At 44.0% G+C, this 17,317-nt stretch overlaps 1 protein-coding gene across 1 annotated transcript in view; it reads right to left on the reverse strand.

The window, feature by feature from the left end:
* The window catches only part of fbln2 (fibulin 2), a 34,336-nt gene that overhangs the window by 6,927 nt on the left and 10,092 nt on the right, over positions 1-17,317 (reverse strand). The window contains exons 3-10 of the mRNA XM_052058555.1: positions 10,403-10,517; positions 9,325-9,454; positions 7,353-7,557; positions 5,890-6,108; positions 5,112-5,222; positions 3,947-4,048; positions 3,144-3,275; positions 718-855 (exon numbers count right to left, since the gene is read on the reverse strand). Coding sequence (XP_051914515.1) covers positions 718-855; positions 3,144-3,275; positions 3,947-4,048; positions 5,112-5,222; positions 5,890-6,108; positions 7,353-7,557; positions 9,325-9,454; positions 10,403-10,517 — 1,152 coding nt within the window. The remainder of the gene's footprint in view (positions 1-717; positions 856-3,143; positions 3,276-3,946; positions 4,049-5,111; positions 5,223-5,889; positions 6,109-7,352; positions 7,558-9,324; positions 9,455-10,402; positions 10,518-17,317) is intronic.

Here is a 17,317-nt window from a genome sequence, read left to right on the forward strand (position 1 = left end):
GTCACTGATCTCTATTCCACAGCATCAGAATCTTTAAAGCGCTCAAGGACAATTGCACACTTAAACTTGTTCTACAAATTCTGCTACTGGTCACTTTAAAATGGTGCAATGATGATCTGCACCAAGTGCACAATTGTTATAGTGTTGTATTCTACCACTGATGACTTTAGCTCTGCTTGATACTTTGCACATTCTCTCACAGCTGTCATTGGGTGGTACTACCGCACAAAGGTTCCCTTACATTACGGAATGTGTTTCCATACTTCTTTGTCATGTCCTTGTTTATCGTTGTTGCTTGTTATTGATGATACCAGTGTAGCCTGTACAAATGGAGGCAACTTCCTTGTGTGTTCTACATACTTGGCCAATAAGGATGATTCTGATTCTTATTAAAGGTGTCTAGGTCAGATGTGGTGTGTGTTTTTGTTTCTCAGATGCAAGAAGAATCTATTTTATTTACTTTGTCCACGAGGAAGGTAAAAGCAAAGCGATTCTCTGAGAAAATGGCAGGAGGGACATTTACAGCGATTCAATTGGAATATTTCCTGGCCTTGGTGTGTCATTCTTGAATGCCGAGTAGAAAGGAAACAAATTGCAATTTTTCAACAAATGACTTTTCAGGATCGGTCTGGAAAACAGTGTTATATTTGGAGTTCCTACCTTGGGTTTGACTGCACAAGGCTCAACGGGTTGATCAATAAGAATGATTCCACCTACCTATACAGTTGCCTTGTGCGTCCCGTTCAAATCCAGCAGCGCAACGAGGTTTGAGGTTGCATCTGAATGAACCTTCAGTATTTACACACTCATATTCGGGCATGCAGTCATGACTCCCTTCCATGCACTCGTTGATATCTGTGACAGTAAAACACAAGGGCTGATCAAAGCGTGTCCATGATTAACTGCAAAAGGACGACACATCAAATATACAGTCAAGCCATCTGATGTATTGAATCCCAACCATAGCGCCGTGGTAATTAGTGTGCCGGGAGAGATAATCAGGTGTGCCGTGGAAAATTATCCAACCTCTATTCATTGGTTTTAAAATGATTATTAGGACAAATCATTTGTTCATATTTCTATAACAGACACGTTACAGTGACAGCCAGAACAAAATGCTCTTCCACTAGTTGACAACAAGGCACAACTGTGTATCCATCCTGATTTAAGTATAAAGAATATGATTTTATTTGGTGGTATGCGATGATTTTTTCAATTTTTCTGTCTTGGCTCAATAAAGGTGGGGAAATAGATCCAACTCGTGCGATAGATATAATGCTGTGTAAGGTGCTGAAATGCATGTAACACCATCCGGCACCACTAGATGGTAGTATTGATTAGTGGGGTGAAGCTCTCATGAACGGCAGGTTCTTCATGCGTGTGAACGTCTTATAGCTGCAAGGTCATTGTAGTGAGTAACATAAAGGAATCTTGTGCTCTCACCCATAATTGACAAAATGATGCAATGCTCATTTTGGCGATCGAAAATTACCCAGAAATCACATGCTTTGTGCAAATTTTTCAATGCACATCTGTCTGCTCTGGCTAAACCCGGTGGTATATTATTCCTCAAGAGTCTTCTCAACACCTGCCATCTTTTACTGGATTTACCCCACGTCAATCAAACGGCATCTGTTGCCACAGTAAGAGCCAACCCTCGAGGGGAATCGCTACCTCAAAGAATGACAAATCATGCTGCATATGTGCACGAGTGAATAATGCATAGATGTGGAATAGTTTCAAGTAATGCCAGGTGGAGTTTGCTCCTGCGTTTGCACCAGCGTGGTGTATGGTGGTCCGCCATGTGCATATAGAGTATGAAGTTCGCTGCGGAATACACACAAACCTGGGAATGTGGTGATGACTGAGATGTGGTAGGAAAGAAAACAGAAGCAGAATCAAAAAAATGTGAGACTGGCGGTGACCTAGTGAATGAACAATGACGACATCAGGGAATGTCTGTGTCCCTTTGAACCCTGGGCTTTTCATTAAAATGCAGACAACATGTGCACCATGTGTAGCTCGCTGAGTTGGATATCCAACAGTGCTGGTGAGAGAATGAGCTTCTATCTGACGATCCAGAAATGAATTGGCACAGGCGGTAAGGCCTAATTAAAGCAAACAGGGGAGAAAGGGATAATATTGCTCTGCATTTTTTTTGTAAGTGTCCCAATGGTAGACATTCCTTCTAAAATTTCTCCTCGATAACTGACAGACTGAATATAAACTCATTCTGGCTAATTTCGCACTCACGAAGGTAAGACATTTTTGTCTGTACGCCACAGGGAAACATTTTTTTTTAGGCAGGCGGGATGGGTGCGCTACGTGAATTGCTGTTAGTGTGGGGAATTTACAGCCCTTGTGGAAACATCATAATGTGTTTTGAAAAATTTTGCAAACAAACATTATCGACAGCAAGTAAATGTAACATATTCCTTCATTTGTATATAGCGCTTTCTCTAAAGCGTCAGGTTAGCAAGATGATGATTACCGCAAGGTTGGCAACAATTGATTAGCAGCCTTAACCACACCAGCGTGTTTTCTTCTGAGAGCGCAACAGAATTAAGCTCATCCCGTTGTCAGTTTGCTTCAACTGTGACAAGGGACAAAGGAGGAATTCAATTACAGGTACATTGTCTTAGTGAGCTACCAACGGGTCGAGAAAACAAAGAGTTAATGGCCTAAAAAGATGATGGGTTGAGCTGCACTCTATCCATCTATCTATCTAGATTTTTTAATGAATGCTCTTCGTGCTTGATTGAATATCCTTTACATTTACAAGGAGATGAGAGGAGTCTCCTTGATTTACTCCATAGAGCACCTGCAGAGGCAAGCAGCAGTTCTGACATGTCTCATAGTCATCGACTAAAGCGCTGCTGCTGCTTTATGAATGAGACCTCTGCACAGGACACATTTACAGTGCATGAAACCAATGAGACATATAACTGCTCCTCCACACTGGGCACCTCCCCTACATGGGTATTGCACAGCAGCTCTTCATGATGAGATGATGCTGTGGTTTAGCGCATTTCCTTTTGGGCCTATAGTCACACAATTCGTTTTTAAAATGTTCTCTTCAATGCGTTTTGTTCATTTTGTGAATTCGCTCAATAGTGCTTGGCGGTAGTCAAATTGTGACACACCTTTACAAATGTCTCCGTTGATTTGGTATCCCGGCGGACAGGCAATACGTCTTTGGCAGACGTAGCTCCCTGCGGTATTGATGCAGCGTTCATTCAACTGGCAGGCATGCGCTGACAGACACTCATTAATATCTGCAGGAGAAGAAGAACAACAGAGGAGAAAGGTATCACTGTGAGGAAGGCTACTGCACGAATCTGGGTGCGCAAAAAGACGTCAAGGGTGGTCGGCAGGTGCTTGCAAATATTATTATGAACTCAGTCCTGGTCTTTGCGCTGTTGAGGGACTTTGAGATGCTATGGGCCATTCGTGGAAACGCCCAACTTCAGCATAAGGAGGTGTCTGTGTGTGGGAACTACAAAACTACTGGTTACTCTAAAATGGTTCATTTAAGGTTCAATGATTTTGTTGTTTACGATGATACGAGTGCAGCGTGTTATACCGGAGACAAATTCCTTGTGTGTTCTACATACTTGGCCAATAAAGATGATTCTGATTCTGATTCTGAGGATGCCGTAAAAGCAGTTGATCAGATGTATACAATGTCAGCTCCGTCTGATGGAAATTAATTTTAGCGAGTACACAAAGTATTGGAATCGGTATGTTGCCAGGAGTCAAAGAGATTCAAGCCGAATCTCCTCTGCACATCCTGAGATGCTGATGGAGATAAACCAGCAAAAATCTCAACTGGAGCCAAACTGTTGCTAAACTGAGAGGTGAAACTGCACACCACATTGTACTGTAATTGTATCCAACATCCACGCTGTCCAAATCATTTTTTCTTCCAGTGTTATCTGTGCCTTGCCTTCACATGATTGTTCATCAGCCATGAGGGAGAAGCCTGGAAAACAAGAGCAGCGTGGCCTTCCGCTCTCTGGGGTGCAGTGTTGGTCACAAGGACCGTTTCCTGCAAATATCACAACGAGATCACATAAAATGGACCAGGGAACATGGGACACCATTGCGCGCCGCGCCTGTGCAGCAGACAGAAATATGTATTCCATTTCCATTCCTATGTTGTTCTTTTTTCATGGAAATCCTATTGCATTGCATTAAACCCACAGACAGCGTGACCTTTACGCCATTGACATATTCCAGAGGAACAAAATGTAATAAATGGCAACAATCGAGAACCTACAACAGCAGTTTTCAAACTTTGGAAAAATTGGAAGTTGCAAGGGTTGCTTTGACACTGAAACACGCAAAAATCAATCATGTATGATCAATGATGTACAGTATATGAATTATTTTAGCTGGGTTTGCGTTATTTTTATGTGAAGGTGATAAGGCAAACTGTTTGGGATTTTTCAGAATATTAATTATTAATGTGACATTCCAAAAACATCATAGCAGGCTAATTGAACACTGTAAATCGTCCCACGGTGTGAGTGCAGATGGTTGTTCGTCTCTGTGTGCGCTGCGATTGGCTGGCAACCGGTTCAGGGTGTCCCCCGCCGACTGCCCAAAGACTGCTGGGATAGGCTCCGGCACCCCCCCGCGGCCCTTGTGAGGATAAAGCGGATCGGAAGATGGATGGATGGATATGTTCACAAATTAGACCTTGACAGACAGCAGGACGTGGGGGAAAACATTTGAGCCGTGAAACGGAAATCACGAGTCGATGGCGGTTTTATGAAGACATCACATTAGTGATCCTCAAGTAACTGTTTGAAAAATGGGTTCTGAATGTGGGGATGGGATTCAGCTGCTGTCAAGTACAGAGCTGGATCTACTCCGTGAGATGGACGGCTGTTGGCCACCCCAAAAACTTGGAAAAATCCTCAACTGATTAGCGTGTTCTCGGCCAGAGGTGTCCAAACCTTGACTTATGCAATCAAAAAAGCATGTCATCACTACCAGCATTTCTTCCTGTCATTTTAAATGACATCCCGCATGATGCACGCTTGTGCTGAATTAGAACATAAGTGCGACCGAAATGCTGCGTCTTGGCTTTCACGAAGCTGTCTAACCTTCACAGGGGTTGAGTGTCACCAAAGGCTGGGTGGGTGGCGTAAAAGAAGTGGTAGGCTCCACCCCCTGCATTTCATCCTCCTTCAGTGTGTTCTCCTTATCCACTGTCTCTGCGGAAACATGAATAATCTCATCACAGGCACAAGGGATTACACTGTAATCAAGAAGTCTGCCTTGGCTAGCAGCGCCTTAGTTAAAGGCTTACGCCGATTTCGGCTTTTTCATTTGAGGACATGATGCTGGCAGCCATAGGAAAATATGTAAGAGCAGCGAAGGTGCGGCAGGAAAAAGCATTGCCTACAGACAAACATTTGCCGTTACTGGCGAGCTCCATCCCTGTCTGTAATTTTGCATCCTGTTGAGGCAGGTTTGTGTTGGCCAAAGTGTTGTTGATCAAGTCTGGAACGCTGAAGTCGAGCCATCCGACGTTATCTGCAAATACCTCTCATAACTGGACATGTGAGCAGACCTCCTGTTTTCAGTTTGTGTGAGTTTTTCCAACCGGTGTCGTTCTCATCAAAGACCGCAATGGGTTTTGTCAGCCTGCGAGCCGTGATTTGCCGAGAAGGGCTGTCAGTCCAGGAAAGGGATGGTAGCATGCAATTTGAATGGCGATGACGAGACTCGCAAGAGACGGAGAAAATAACACGCTGCGAGCACGGAGACAAATGACATCATGTTGTCTTTGCTGACTATCAATCACGTTTGAGCGGACAGACACTTTTCCTGCTCATCTGCTCCACTGGAAATGTCTGCTAGCACCCCATAAAGTTTTACCTTGGGCACAACTGAAGGCATCCTCTTGCAGCACGTATCCTGGGAAGCACTCGCAGCGGAAAGAGCCTGCTGTGTTTACACATCTGTGGTGGCAGATGTTGCTCTGATAGATCAGGCACTCGTCCATGTCCTCCACCTCAATCGGCCCCTCCACCACATTCTCCCCGTGTCTCTCTTCTCCAATGGAGAAGGCCTCATTCGCATAAAGGCTGTCGGACACTGTAGCACACAGTTTTTACATACAAATGGCAGCATCATACCTTACACAGAGAGCAGAAGAACACATGTCCATTGAGAATTGACGGTAAAAGCCCTGCTAACCATTGATGTGCACTGCATTTGATGAATAATTGATCCATTTTTTTACAGTAACAACCGATCTAACTCTATTGGAGTTACGTTATCTGGCGTTCATGATTAAGTGGCCATGCCGTGAACTGCTCTCGAAGTGCAATAAGTGAGTGACCTTTGAGAGCAATTACAGAGGATTCATATATTTGTCAATCACAGTTTACTCTTGTGCATGCTTATGGAACAAAAATAATAATGAACAAACAATAGAATACAGGAGACCCAATTCCTGGAAAAAGAAACACAGCAAACAGCTGTAGATTATAGAACACTTTAGAAAGGGAAACTCAACTAGAAGTGAAGCATTCTGTCACTTCACAATTGGCATAACCGTCTGGGGGAGCGACGCCAGGTATGCGCCATAACACGTTTAGACCACATGAAAAAGGACATTGGAGGAAGCAGAGCAGTGTGTGTTTCCCTGCTGGAAATACAGTTACCATTTTGAGTTGTTAAAGTTTAAACTTGAGTTTGAAGTTGTTCTTTACAGCTAAAGAAAATATTAAGGTACGTTGCAAACGTACGGTGCTATTGACAAAGCGTTATCTAGCTTAAAAAAAACAAGCAGTATGTCCAAAAAAAGGGTGCCTTTATGAGGTCACATAATTGATCCATCTGCACAGTCCCTTGAATATAAGAAAATGATCATAAAAAAAAAACTAGAAAATGGTATCTTGCCATCCATTTCTATTCAATCGAATACTGCATCTTTGATCTGCAGACTTGAGGCCATCATTCACGCAAAATAATCCTTTTTCAACTGAAGTGAGTTTCCAAACTTGCAGCAATAAACAAAACTTGGAAGACAAAACTTGGAAGAGCAAAGCGGAAAACTAAAGCAGGTACAGTACTCCATCGCTTAGAATTAAGCAAGTAGGCTGAACAGGGTGTAATTGCACTTTGTTCTTGGGGGCCATTTTTCAGCCGTGCTGGGTGACCTGCTTCTTTTAAATGCCAAGAAAACAGTTCACCTTTGCTCTGAAACCGTATTTTGCCAGCCGTGCATCGATGCAATGCTTTCACCTCTTGGCATGAAGCATACGATGCCTTGGAAATGTTGTTCGTGGGGTGGGGGTTGGGTTTGTGGGGGTGTCTGCATTTTCTGTCCATACCTTTTTTCGGTGGTGAAGTGGCACCAAGAGCAGGCTTCTCTTTGACAGCATGCCAGATGCCATGACCGTGCTCCCGTGTCTCCACCACCCCCTCACAGCATAAGAAGAAAACGTGTCTGCAGGGGAGGCCCATGTGTCGGTGGGCTTTGCACTCATGACCCTCACTGCGGAACTTCATCCCCAGAGAACAGCAGTCACAGCATTCCTGGAGGTCATAATAATTCATGACGTGTGCAGTATGTTTACTGTATGTACTGGATGTGTTTGATATGTATTGATATGTATTTTGTTGAAGAGGATGATACAGTGAAACTCCTCTACAACGAAACCTACATAGGCGAAAATCCCCCTTGTGTGAAAAAAAGTTCATGCATGAAAGCCATTCCCATTTTTCTGCTCCCCCTACCACGAAAAGTCCCCCTGTTCCGTTGTACAAAATCTCTCTCTCCTCTTGCCTCGCAAAGAGATTCACTACAACGAAAACAAGCCTTCCGCAAAAGTCTAATCCAACCTCAACATGCCACAGCGACCTCTACTGCTTCGTTCGGAAACAGCAACTACAACCACCACACTGGTTTAAACATGCGCGGTAGTACAGGAAGTATTTGTTATTGTTAGTTTCAAACGCTGCACGATTGTTACATTGCTAAAATGGCGACAAAACAGATGTTTGCATACCAAGGAGTTAAGAAAAGAAAATACCGCTTGAAGACAGGATAAAGGTAATACAAATGAGAGATGGAGGAAACAAAATAAAATACATTATGCAAGAAATTGATGTAAGTGAAAGTAAATGCTGATCGTACATTTTGCAATTTCTTTCCATTTTTTTTCTTTCTACGCTGGCTATATGAAGTGTCAAATAAGTGTATGCTCATACATATGCACTATTGGAATAAAAATAAAAAGTACAGTACACATATACATTTTTTGTGTGTGTTTGTGTTTACATCTGATATCAAATTTGCTACAGTCAAAAAGTCCCCTGTTGTGAAAAATGTCTTGCTGCAAATATGATTCTGTTGTAGAGGAGTTTCACTGTACTTCAATGACTAAGAGAGCTTCTGTGCCAGTATGAGATCATATGGACTTCCAGTCTTGTGAGTAGGCCTTCCTAAAAGAAAGATATCTTGCTATTTGTATACATGTATTGTATTGTATTTGCTTCAGAAACAATCTTCCAAATCTCTCTCTTAGCCTCTCTGATGGAAAACTGTTTTTCCCCCCATGTGATTATTGTCATTCATGTGATCAGTCGCAAAATGTGTGCGTAAATTCAGCCTGTTCAACAATCAAGTTGGGAAATGAAGAAATTGGTTTGTTCGATCAAGAGTTTGTTTCATGAATCCATCTGGGAATGAGCTGATAAAAACTTTCGGGAAAATTGGAGATACCTAAAAATTACTTGATCAGGAAAACATTGCAGTCAAACACACCCATGTCTTCATTGACACATTGAAAGTGCTGCAGTGCATTGACAGAATTCTGATGAAGGCTGCAAATGGTAATTTGAAAGCAGCCCTTGAGAGAGTTGACGCTACTCTGCTGGTATGCTATTGAATGAGGGAATAGGAATGTAATTTCAATGTATACAATTTCAAAGTCTCCGACGACATTACCACACCAAATGATTCCATCCATTTCCTGAACATGTTTCTACAATTACAAAAAGGTCAAACGAATGTTCCGGAGATCTCGTATGAAGATAGCAACGCTCGTGAGGCAGCGGGAATCTTCAGCTGTAATTGACTCTCGGTCATTTGTCTAAATTAAATAAGGCAATTGACCAAGGACTTCAACTATTGCTGAAATCCTCTGCGAAGAGGCCCGACATTAAGACACTGACTGTAGCCTCAAGTCTTCTGTGACTAATGCAATTGTAAATTGCTAATTTGGATGGCTTTGAGCCTAGCGTGTAAATTTAAATGTTGACTTTGAAGCCAGTGAACTGCGTTTGCCCTCAGCGACTTGCCTTGTAGGAAGAAAGCCCACATGTATCACTGGCATCCTCTACACACACATCTCCGTCTCTGGCTGCACTGGTTCCAGCCAGACATCGGCTTTCTCTCAGGGAGCTGAGGCAGCACTGTTGCTGAGACGTCCTGGCAGACAGAAAAAAAAGCACATCAGAGAATAGGACAGTTGAGACAGACAAAGTGAGACGGAGGATTTGCAGCAACGAGCGGGCAGCTTATTTGTTCCACAGGCACGGCTCAAAAATAGTTTACTGAAGACCTTAAGAAGATCTTTTTGAGCAAAGTGTGGCTGCAGTGGATTGAAATTACAATACTGAGGGGATGCAGATCACAATCCGGATCAAAAGAAACCACTTCACTCTTGGGTTATAACTTACACACCAAATTTGGTCAAAAACACTATGTTTCAAAATTAGCGGCACTGTATGAATTGCCCAACTCATAATTTTATCAAAGTTTGTTGCCTTGAAAGTTCACTCAAGTTTTGTTGTTGTTTTAAGAGTGTATTAATTTGAAATACCAAATCTCTGCCAACTTTAATTTCTCAGTTAGGGAGTTTGTTACACCAAACAAACAAAAATCTATTTTATTACCACGATTGATCATTTAAAATGGATTTAACTGTAAATTGGGGCTGTGCTTGGATTTGAAAAACACAAATGAAAATTAAGTCACTAATTTGCCACGTGATAGGATGTGGCTACTCAAAATTCCAAGGCAACAAATTCTTGAAGTTGTGCAATTCAACAACATTTTTGCTGTTAAATTGACTTTCTGCATTTCCCAACAAAGAAAGAAGAATCTATTGAATGGCTGTTCCTTCTATTGAACCGCAATTTGTTGCGCTAACTCAAATTGCTGCCATAAAAGTCAGTTGTCATGTTTTTCCAAACAAAAATTACTGTTTTAGGCCAAAAAAAAATACACGTGTGTGGTTTTTTTTTTTTTTTACAGTGTATTCATAGTATCACATATAAAGACATATAGTAATCCCTCAAACTAAACTTTGAGCTGTCAAGTATCTAAAGTGATACGGGTTTCAAATGTTCAAAAGAAGTGCCAAGATCGTCTCACCAGCAGATGGACTGTCTGTCTTGAGTGGGTGGATCCATGTTGTTGCAGTGACCATTAACTGAAGCCCATTTTGCCCCCGTCTCACAACAGGCTTCCACCAGTTCCACCACTGACACTGAAACACACACACACTTCAGCATTTTTTTTTCTGACTCTGTGTTTTACATTCTTGAAATGTCGGATACAAATGAGAGTTGAGGTGGCACAAGGTGCCCGATACATTTCACTGGCTGAAGTAAAATCCATCCGATAAAGCAGCAAATGTCATGCTTGCAGACAGATACAAAGAGTTAGTACTGTATTCGGCGATGGCACACTGGGACAAGCAGGCGCATTTTGTTCTCAGATTTCCTAACCCTCACATTCACTTGGCAAGGAGAAGCATGAATAATGCTGAAATTACATTCAGAGCAAAATTGGACTTATTTGCAACATCTGGGCTAATCAGCGCAGGAGCAGAGGAAAGGGTAACACATTAGCACTTCCTTTCAAACTGGGTCAAGGAGCAGACGAAGCAAAAACACATTATCCAGTTTAGCGGGGAACTGGCGGTGGATTCCAGCTTTGAGCTAAGATGCCTTGCTGTTTTTCTGAGGCAACACAAAAATAAATCATGAAACTTCCAAATGCAAATAGGACGTTTTGATACATTTAACTCTCTATCACTGAAAAAAATTGTGTGTTGAATTTACTCAATTTTATATATCTTCTCATATATATATTATATTATATATTATATTTATATGTGATATATATTAGCGGCTGGACAGCTCAGTTGGTAAGGCATCGGTTTGGCATACGGGAGACGGTGGTTCGAATCCCGCTTGGGGCAAAAATGAGCACATAACACCATCCAGTGTGGGTCCTTGGGCAAGATCCTTCACGCTAATGCCTACCTCATACAATGATGAGAGACAATAAAACGAATGACATGCCGGCTCAGACGTCGCCCGGCCAAACAAGGTCTGCGTCAGGTGCTGGGGAACCAGAGCACCTTGATGAAAAATGGGCTACTGGAACAAAGCGGAGATGGGCGAGATACGATAACATGGCTCTGTTGGAATGCTACTACTCAAGCAACCCTAGTCAGAGGGGTTACATGCAGAGAATGTGGGCTAAATGGTTACTTCGAAACCCACAGTCACGGTTGACCGCGAAACAACTAGTAGCTCAGTGTTCCAACATCCACAAACGGCAACTGCTGTCACAACTTGAGATTGATGAGGTACAACGCAGGTTCCATGGTGAAGGGCCCCAGGCTGCCAGATCATAGGAGGAGGTCATACAAGAGATTGGGAGGCAACCCCCAATGAATGCAGAAGATGAGATTGGGTGGCCAGCCCCAATGAATGAAATGCTGAGCGAGGCAGCAACTGACCTGAAAGCTAAGATCATGGCGAGAATGAAAGCGGGGCAACCTAGAAACCGATTACAACGGCTATGTGAAGTACCATCTGAAAGTCTCATAGAAAGTGTGAATGCAGCACTGAGGGCGATCCCTACCGTAACGATCACAGAAACCAATGAGCTGATATACGCTTCAGCATCAGTGATCCTGGAGACTCTGGGCTATAAGAGCAACCATGGTAGCCATGAGATACGTTACCCACCATGGAAAAGACAGTTGGAGGCTAAGATCAAGGCGGCCCGGAAAGATGTGAGTCAATTAACGGAGGCCCAGAGAGGTGTGATGAAAAGGCCAATACCCGAGAGGTACATCCAGATGACCATACCTGAAGCACTCGAAACTGCCAAACAAAGGCTCCAAGCCTTGTCCAGTCGCCTAAAGCGGTACACGAAAGAGAATGAGGCCAGACGAATAAACAGGCTGTTCGCAACACAACCTGCGAAAGTGTACGCTCAGTGGCAGGGTCCTAACAACAGAGCTGACCCACCAAGACTGGAAACTGAAAGGTACTGGAAAGGCATATGGGAGAAGGAGGTTGCACATAACAGCAGTGCACAATGGCTGGTGACCCTGAGAGAGGAGCACAGCAACCTCCCTGAACAGAACCCGGTTACCATAACAGTGGCAGACATACAGGAAAGAGTCTCAGATATGAAGAACTGGACAGCACCAGGCCCGGACATGGTCCACACCTACTGGCTAAAGAAACTCACAGCACTCCATGAGCGCCTAGCAGTACAAATGAACCAGCTGCTGAGGGATGGGACTCACCCAGAATGGCTAACCGAAGGGCGAACCATCCTGATCATGAAGGATCCCTCAAAGGGTGCAGCCCCATCCAACTATCGGCCAATAACCTGTCTATCCACAACATGGAAGCTCATGTCAGGCATCATTGCGGCTAAGATAAGTGGATCAATACATGAACGAAGCACAGAAGGGCATTGGTAGAGATACCAAAGCCAAAACATCAGCTCCTGGTTGACAGAACAGTCGCACAAGACTGCAGGTCCCGACGTACCAACCTGTGCACAGCTTGGATTGATTACAGGAAAGCCCATGACTCGATGCCACATACATGGATCACTGAATGCTTGGAGTTGTATAAGGTGAACAGGACCCTAAGAGCCTTCGTTGCGAACTCGATGAGGATGTGGAAAACCACACTTGAAGCCAATGGAAAGCCACTTACCCAAGTGTCCATCAAATGTGGCATATACCAAGGTGATGCACTATCCCCACTGCTGTTCTGCATAGGACTGAACCCCCTAAGCCAAGTAATCACCAAGACAGGCTATGGATACCGCCTCAGAAATGGAGCTACAATCAGTCACCTCCTCTACATGGATGACATAAAGCTGTATGCTAAGAGCGAAAGGGACATAGATTCCCTGATCCACACAACCAGGATCTACAGCAGCGACATCGGGATGTCATTCGGGCTTGAGAAATGTAGTCGGATGGTGACTAAGAGAGGAAAGGTAGTCCGCACTGAAGGGGTCTCACTCCCTGAAGGAACAATAGCAGACATTGAGGACAGCTACAAGTACCTTGGTATACCACAAGCCAATGGCAACCTCGAACTGGCAACAAGGAAAGCGGCTACGGCCAAATACCTCCAGCGAGTGAGGCAAGTCCTAAGAAGCCAGCTCAATGGCAAGAATAAGACCCGGGCAATAAACAGCTATGCCCTGCCAGTGATCAGATACCCTGCAGGAATAATAAGGTGGCCAAAGGAAGAGATTCAGACCACGGATGTTAAGACTCGAAAGCTCCTAACCATGCATGGAGGGTTCCATCCCAAATCCAGCACCCTGAGACTGTACGCAAGCCGAAAGGATGGAGGCCGGGGACTAGTGAGTGTGAGAGCCACTGTCCAGGATGAAACATCCAAGCTCCATGAATACATCAAGGAGAAGGCTCCAACGGATGACGTACTCAGAGAATGTCTCAGACAATGGGGAACAGAAGATGAGGCGCTGGAAGAGGGACCATCATGGGAGGACAAGCCCCTACACGGGATGTACCACCGGACCATAACTGAAGTGGCTGATCTCAAGAAGTCCTATCAGTGGCTAGAGAGGGCTGGCCTGAAGGACAGCACAGAGGCACTCATCCTGGCTGCTCAGGAGCAGGCCTTGAGCACCAGAGCCATCGAGGCCCAGATATACCACACCAGACAAGACCCAAGGTGTAGGTTGTGCAAAGAGGCACCTGAGACGATCCAACACATAACTGCAGGGTGTAAGATGCTGGCAGGGAAAGCCTACATGGAACGCCATAACCAGGTGGCTGGCATAGTCTACCGAAACATCTGTGCGGAGTATGGACTGGAAACCCCAAGGTCAAAATGGGAAACACCTCCGAAGGTGGTGGAGAATGACAGAGCGAAGATCCTGTGGGACTTCCAGATCCAGACTGACAAGATGGTAATGGCGAACCAACCAGATATCGTGATCATAGATAAAGGGCAGAGGAAAGCCGTTGTAGTGGATGTAGCGGTCCCAAGTGATGGAAACATCAGGAAGAAGGAACATGAGAAACTCGAGAAATACCAAGGGCTCAGAGAGGAGCAGGAGAGAGCCTGGAAGGTAAAGGTGACAGTCGTGCCTGTGGTGGTCGGAGCACTCGGGGCAGTGACCCCCAAACTAGATGAGTGGTTGCAACAGATCCCGGGAACAACATCGGACATCTCAGTCCAGAAATGTGCAGTGCTGGGAACAGCAAGGATACTGCGCAGAACCCTCAAGCTTCCTGGCCTCTGGTAGAGGACCCGAGCTGAATGAGGGACGGACACCACCCGAGGGGTGAGATGAGGATTTTTTTTTTTTTATCTCTCTCTCTCGATTCCAGCTCCGGCCTCCCTGTGTGGAGTTTGCATGTTCTCCCCGGGCCTGCGTGGGTTTTCTCCGGGTGCTCCGGTTTCCTCCCACATTCCAAAAACATGCGTGGCAGGCTGATTGGACGCTCTAAATTGTCCCTAGGTCTGAGTGTGGTTGCGAATGGTTGTTCGATTCTGTGTGCCCTGCGACTGGCTGGCAACCGATTTAGGGTGTCCCCCGCCTACTGCCCGAAGACAGCTGGGATAGGGTCCAGCACCCCCCGCGACCCTAGTGAGGATCAAGCGGCTCGGAAGATGAATGAATGAATGTATAGTCTAACAAAAAAAAATATCTGGATGGAGATTATTTTATTTCATGAAACCACTGAGTAAATTCAACACACTATTTTTTAGGGTAGCTCTGTTAAGTAGTGGTTAGCACATCTTCAACCTCAGCAGGGAGCCTCCTAAGTGGAGTATGAGTGTTATCTCCATACTTGACATTTTCATCCTCAGTGTGACTTGAACCTTGGTCCTTTGGCTGCAAAGCCTAAGCCACTACACATGTGCTATGCTGACTGATACCTGAAACTGACTGCCAACCAGTTTAGGGCGTACCTCACCCGTGGGCCTCGTAACAACAATCAGTCATATAAAATGGATGGAAGTCTCCCCTAGCAACTGCACCAAAAATGTTATGTTTAGAACTTATGGTTGTTAGGCTTTGGTGGAGGTATGCGTTCTATCAACATTTTTTCTTCAAAGTCATGCCATGCTTGGCAGTAAATTTCTGACATCCAATTTTTGACACCATTTTGCTCCCAGTTGCAATAAAAAGCACGACAATTCACAGAAATATACATGGCCCATGGTGTGTTAGCAGCTCAGTCGCTGCTTGACCAAACTGGTGATCAAGTTTCAAAACCATACATCCATTTTATGTAGCAATTATCCTGTTCGGGGCCCTGTAAGGGGTCGGGGCCTGCCTTAAACCGGGTATATGCTGAACATTGAGATGTTGTTTTTCAACTTCATCTTGCACTGTACGTGTTAAGCATCTACAACAGGGCTGCCCATTACGTCGATCCTGATCAACCGGTAGATCTAAGGCAGGTCCCAAGTAGATCCGAGGACTGTCGGGGAGAAAAAAAACAAAACCATTTGTGTGTCTTTGTACATGTTAGTAATATATTTTTAAGTTAATGTACGCTGCACCCTAATCATTCTATCACTCTCATTTTCACAAAAAAATATATTTAAAAAATAAAATAAAGCAGGTAAATCTTGAATTTACGGTCGCGTGTGATTACATCACCGGAAGTTGTTAGCGCTCAGCAGTCTGCAATTGCAGCTTGTGATCAGAGCTGTTGCGCTCTATCTTTTATCGTCATTCTTCTCATTCAGAGTTTGCTTCGTGTACAATTCACCGAGGGCATGGGCAAAGAATAGGAATCGCGGAGGGCCCAGGGAAGCACTTTAAAATGGTACGTGTGAGCTACGATAGTTAACAGGCTGCAAAAGTGCATCGCATGCCTCAGTTTCAGCTGTTTTGTATCATGGCGTGCGTGCGTGCGCGTGTGTGAGTGTGTGCACGCGCGCCGGTAAGGCTAGATCCTGGGCGGTTAGTTGATCTTCGGTCCAAAAAGTTTGGGCACCCCTGATCTACAAAATCAAAGCCAACTATTGAAGTGCTCAAACGTAACAGAGCGACGGTGAGCCACAAACTAACTTCTTCCACTCTACGTTTAGGTTGATGCTGTTCGACAAACTATTGTCAACTGTCAAAACAAATCAAGATGAGGCAGGCCTTTTTACCGCGTGTGTGGACTGTTGAAGTTAAAAATAACATCGACGAAAAAACAACAGGCTTACCCTTTGATGTGTGCCTTGATATGTACCAAGCACTCAGAAACGCACATGCAACAAAACACTTCCTATAATGTGATTCGTACGTGTACTTTATTCCGCGGCCGCAGGGGAAAAGACACACTTTGGAAAACATATTATGAAGTCTGCTTGAATTTGTTGAATGGTTATCCAACTACGTTTGTGGCTACAATACCCGCTGGCCTCCAACCAAACAGACTCCACATCCACTGATGACCAACCTGACTTGAATCAGCCAAATGATTTGACTGACTATGAATTGGTCTCGAAACGATGTGAATTTGCACAGCGTATGCCTTGGACTGATTGCCAGTCAATCACAGTGCGTTTGTGAATGTGGGAGTGGAAATTGAGCACACATCAACTATGCCAAGAGCCTACTAAATGAACCAAAATATGCAAATAACAATAAAAGAAAATTTGGTTCTCCGATTGTGCTGTTTATGATCTACACCCACGTTTGCCAGTTAGGCACTCACAATTTCTGTGACTAAAGTGACTGCTGAAGTACACAAAATTTAAAGAGATAGAATAGATCAATCTAAATTTTCGGCCCAAACAAGAATGATTATTATTAATTATGTTGCCTCCATTTGTTTTCTCCAGATTTAATCGACTTTGTGATGTGCTTCAATTTCTCCTTCAGTTTCAGCCAAAGACAGTTTTAGAACAAACCCCAATACCACTGCAGTTGAGATATAAATGTATAAAACATGACTAAAAATATGATTTGCAAATCGTCTACAACTTATATTGAAATGAATACACTATGAAGGTGAGATATTTAATATTCAAACTG

This window comes from Hippocampus zosterae, chromosome 2 (assembly GCF_025434085.1).
Source record: "Hippocampus zosterae strain Florida chromosome 2, ASM2543408v3, whole genome shotgun sequence".
Taxonomy (NCBI): domain Eukaryota; kingdom Metazoa; phylum Chordata; class Actinopteri; order Syngnathiformes; family Syngnathidae; genus Hippocampus; species Hippocampus zosterae.